This window comes from Sinocyclocheilus anshuiensis, unplaced genomic scaffold (genome assembly GCF_001515605.1).
Source record: "Sinocyclocheilus anshuiensis isolate Anshui unplaced genomic scaffold, SAMN03320099.WGS_v1.1 scaffold2958, whole genome shotgun sequence".
In the NCBI taxonomy this organism is placed as follows: Eukaryota; Metazoa; Chordata; class Actinopteri; order Cypriniformes; family Cyprinidae; genus Sinocyclocheilus; species Sinocyclocheilus anshuiensis.
The window spans coordinates 45,328-49,533 of NW_015542525.1; the positions used below are offsets into that span (position 1 = coordinate 45,328).

Below are 4,206 nucleotides of genomic sequence, written 5' to 3' on the forward strand. Positions count from 1 at the left end.
TCTCTAACACCAGTATGTATTTTCTGATGCACTTTTAAATTTTGTAGAAATGAAAAACTCTTTCCACACAAATAACATGAATGTGGCTTCTCCTTTGTATGAACTCTCAAGTGTTTCTTTAGGACTGAAGCCCTCAAAAATGTTTTATCGCATTGATCACATGAGTACAGTTTCTCTCCAGTGTGGATGCTCATGTGTTTCTTAAGGCATGATGATTGTGTGAATCTATTCCCGCACTGATCACAAGTGTACGGTTTCTCTCCAGTATGAACTCTCATGTGAAGCTCAAGACTATATTTGCATTTCAAACTCTTTCCACATTGATTACATGTGTACAGTTTCTCTCCTGTATGAACTTTCATATGTGTCATAAGGATTCCTTTCCGTGCAAAATTCTTCCCGCACTGATCACATGTGTATGGTCTCTCTCCAGTGTGGATTCTCTGGTGTGTTTTCAGATGTGTTGACTGACTGAATCTCTTGTCACAGTGTGAACACTTATAAGGTTTCTCTCCAGTGTGGATGTTCATGTGTACCTTAAGGTTTGCTAAGTATGCAAAACTCTTTCCACATTGATTACATGTGAACGGTTTCTCTCCTGTATGAATTCTCATATGTATCATAAGGCTTGTTTTTTGTGAGAAACTATTCCCGCACTGATCACACGTGTGTGGTTTCTCTCTAGTGTGGACTACCTTGTGTTTCTTCAGGTGTCCTGACCGACTGAATCTCTTGTCACAATGTGAACACTTGTATGGTTTCTCTCCAGTGTGGATGTTCATGTGTACCTTAAGACTTAACGATTGTGTGAAACTCTTCCCACACTGATCACAAGTGAATGGTTTCTCTCCAGTGTGAATTCTCATGTGAACATCAAGACCATATTTGCTTGTCAAACTCTTTCCACACTGAGTGCATGTAAAAGATTTCTTGGCCCCTCTTTTCTTTAAATCATTCTGTTTGGGTTGAGAGCAACTCGAAGGTTTTTCTCCAGTTTTGACTTGATGTTTCTCCTCATCTTTACTCAATTCTTCGTTCTCCTCACTTTCTTCAATAAAATCTAAAATAAAAGCAAAAAGTTTATTTGTCAGTAACTTGAAAAAAAAAGAAGAAAAAAAACAGATAAATGTGAAAGTACATAAAAGTCAACCCTGGTGTAATAGTGTAAAGACAATTTCTATACAAAATGTTGTATTTTATAAATGTTATAAATTATACTTTCCTTAAACTTTTCATGAATGAGGTACATTGATCTTCAAAATATCATTTTAAAAACATAATGGACACAATCCCCATGTTTCTATAAGGAGAACTATTAAATATGTTTGATCAACTACACTATTATCTAACATACATTTTGTTGAAAAAAAGTGTCCCTTATTATTTGCTGCTCCATCTATATTATTCAACAGCTCTAAAGATTGTTTCTATTACAACAAACTAAATCTAAAACTGCAGCAGATGTGTTCTTGCTCTGCCCCTTTTATCAAGGATACATCAAGAGATGACTTGTGCAAACTTGTGACAGCCAGGTATCCCAGAATGCATTTCACACCAACCAGCGAGCATTAATGGCAGAGAAGAAAACCCACGTAATTTTCAAAATATTACTGTTATTGTGCCATGAAATGTATTTTTAAGAGTATTTCAGGTGAGAATGTAGTTGTTTAAAACTCAAATATGCGGTTTATTTCTAAAGATAGGGCCTATTTGAAATTTTTTTTTGCTTTGGCGATTTTGGAGATGTGAGCTCCAGGCAATCAGCGGGCGCTCAGTGCTCATGTTTCCCACTGAGAGCGCCTCACCTCGGCTTGTCCTTCTGACATTTGCCGCTGGCTCTGATGTCTCTGCAGTGGTTAAACATGAAATAAAATTCGTTTTGGGTCTATCTAACAGATAATCTTCAATTTGATGTCTCATGAATCCAACCCTCGACATTGCGAGTAAATCACTCGCATATGCGACTAAATTTTACTCTGGGCGACTAAATGATATCTATCGTTAGCCATTGGCTAATAAATTCTTAGATTTTACTCGCCAGTGTGTGAGTTCGAGGTTATTATAAGTTTAGTACATATATATTTTCACACGCTGAACACTGACTGAGCACTTCAGAGTTTCGCTCTCTATCAAGCGATCTGTACTTTTTCAGTTCATCTGAATGGAACCGTAAACTCTAGTGTGAAGGAGCACGACTCGCCGTCGCTTTGCTGAGGGCGCTGTTTCTCACACATACAAATAGAGCGAGAGTCTTACTCTCGATGCTGAATCGACGCGCTACATGTAAACCGTATTCTTTGTTGTATTTTCCTGTCAAAATAACGGAGTTCATTTGGAATTATTCAGCTTTTAAAAACAAGCAGAAGATATGCCGATTTCTCCGGTAGTGGGCAGAGCTAATGCGCAAACTGCAATCAAATTGGCTGGCGCTCATCTATTACCATCCCTGTTTTGATTTCAGCAAATCATTTCGAGGGAACGTTGACAACGTGATTAATATTCATGAACCCAGCAGCTCATCAATCCTAGTGTGTTGTATATTGTTAGTACAGTAGTAGAACTAGTAGTAGTATCTTTTAATAATAATTACTATTATCTATTACTAGGGATGTAACGATTAACCGCGAGCGATTCAAATCGGTTGAGATGCTAAACAAATCGCGATTCATTTAGGTGTAGGAGTTTATATGAATGTATGTCTGAGGGGAACTTACTGTCTTTAGAAAAGTTTAGATGGTATTTTTCTTTTCATCTTGCCTCTGTATAATGCATATTAAAGTTCATAAGTGCAGCGCTGCTTTGTTTACAGGCGAAACCAAGGAAATGCTTTAAGCGCCACCTGCTGGCAGAGAGTGAATCTGCGTCTCATTCAGCTCTGTTGTTTCATGCAGATATTTTTTATGTATAGTTTCACAAAACTGAAGTCAGACCATTCTGTTTTTGCTTCAAATTTCGAAATTATACAATCTAATTTATATTAAAAACTGCTCATGTTGCATGTATGTAGCATCTTTGTTTGGATCATGATTAAAATGCAGTGGTTGCCTCTAATTATAAATGGAAAGAGCACAGACAAAGCCTTATTTTGTTTATATGAAGAGATTTCTTTTATTTGTGTTACTTATTTATTTGATTTGGGGTTTGTTTTAAAATTTCAATGTAGTTTTGTTATTTACATTTACATTATATTTACATTTTGTTATTTAGCAGACGCTTTTATCCAAAGCAACTTACAAATCAGGACAATTGAAGCAATCAAAACCAACAAAAGAGCAATAATAATATGCAAGTGCTATATTATTATTATTATAGTGTAATATTTCAATTTCACAAAGAAACGTGCAGCATTTTGTTCAAGCAATAATAAAAGGACACATTTTGTTTATAATTTGTCTTCGTTACATCCCTATCTATTACTATTATCTTTTTTTTTTTTTTTAAGAAACCCTGAATGGCCAACAGTATCTTAAGCATCACCACCAGTCCTATGTTCAGTTAAAATGACATAAGCATTCATACATGGTTACCAATTATATATATCAGTGGCTTTCCGTCCATATAAGCTGCGAATGCTCCGCATACCCAGGCCATTTGAGAGTTAATAAGTTCACAGGATAATTCATATAAACATGATTATAAGTTTATCCCTTGACATTTGAAATGTAACTTAAAGATTAAAGAGTTAGAAATAAGTACGTAAAATGATTTTTTTGCCAAACGGCAGTAATTTTCTGTAAATCTACGTCAGTTATGGTTGCTTCCGGGTGAGCGGATTCTCCGCAGATTTCTTGTCTTCGCTCTGTTGCTATGACTCGTCAGGATTATAGCGCATTCTCAGTGATTTGCTGGTCTGTGGCAGATTTAATGCGCGAGGTAAGCTGTTCACGAAGCGCTCGCCCAAGCTGAAAAATGTGCTGTTGCTGTCAGATCTCGATTGCTGAAAATTACATTGTGTTTGATGCAAAAGCAACTTGACTAAATCAAAAGAACAAAAAACACTAACTGTATATTTTTATTTTCTCAAGCAAAGCAAATTTTAAAAGTCCACTGAATAACTTACATTTTTGGTCATAGACAACGTAGGCTATGTTGAAGATATACGTTATTGTCAACTTTATTGCCTAAGCGGTAAAAAAAAAAAAAAGTTTATAAAAACGTGGGCTATATAAAATTGTAATAATAACAAACATCATATTGTTTTGCGTA

At 35.8% G+C, this 4,206-nt stretch overlaps 1 protein-coding gene and 1 long non-coding RNA gene across 2 annotated transcripts in view; both read right to left on the reverse strand.

Annotated features, from left to right (window-relative positions):
* LOC107694217 (zinc finger protein 729-like) overlaps positions 1–866 on the reverse strand; it is a gene marked incomplete at its 5' end in the record, with an annotated part of 35,335 nt that extends 34,469 nt beyond the window's left edge. Inside the window, one exon of the mRNA XM_016493855.1 lies at positions 11–866. Coding sequence (XP_016349341.1) covers positions 11–866 — 856 coding nt within the window. The remainder of the gene's footprint in view (positions 1–10) is intronic.
* Positions 867–2,240: 1,374 nt separating this feature from the next.
* Positions 2,241–4,206, reverse strand: part of LOC107694218 (uncharacterized) — a 15,338-nt gene continuing 13,372 nt past the window's right edge. Inside the window, exon 3 of the long non-coding RNA XR_001634833.1 lies at positions 2,241–2,255. This is a non-coding gene — a long non-coding RNA (uncharacterized LOC107694218). The remainder of the gene's footprint in view (positions 2,256–4,206) is intronic.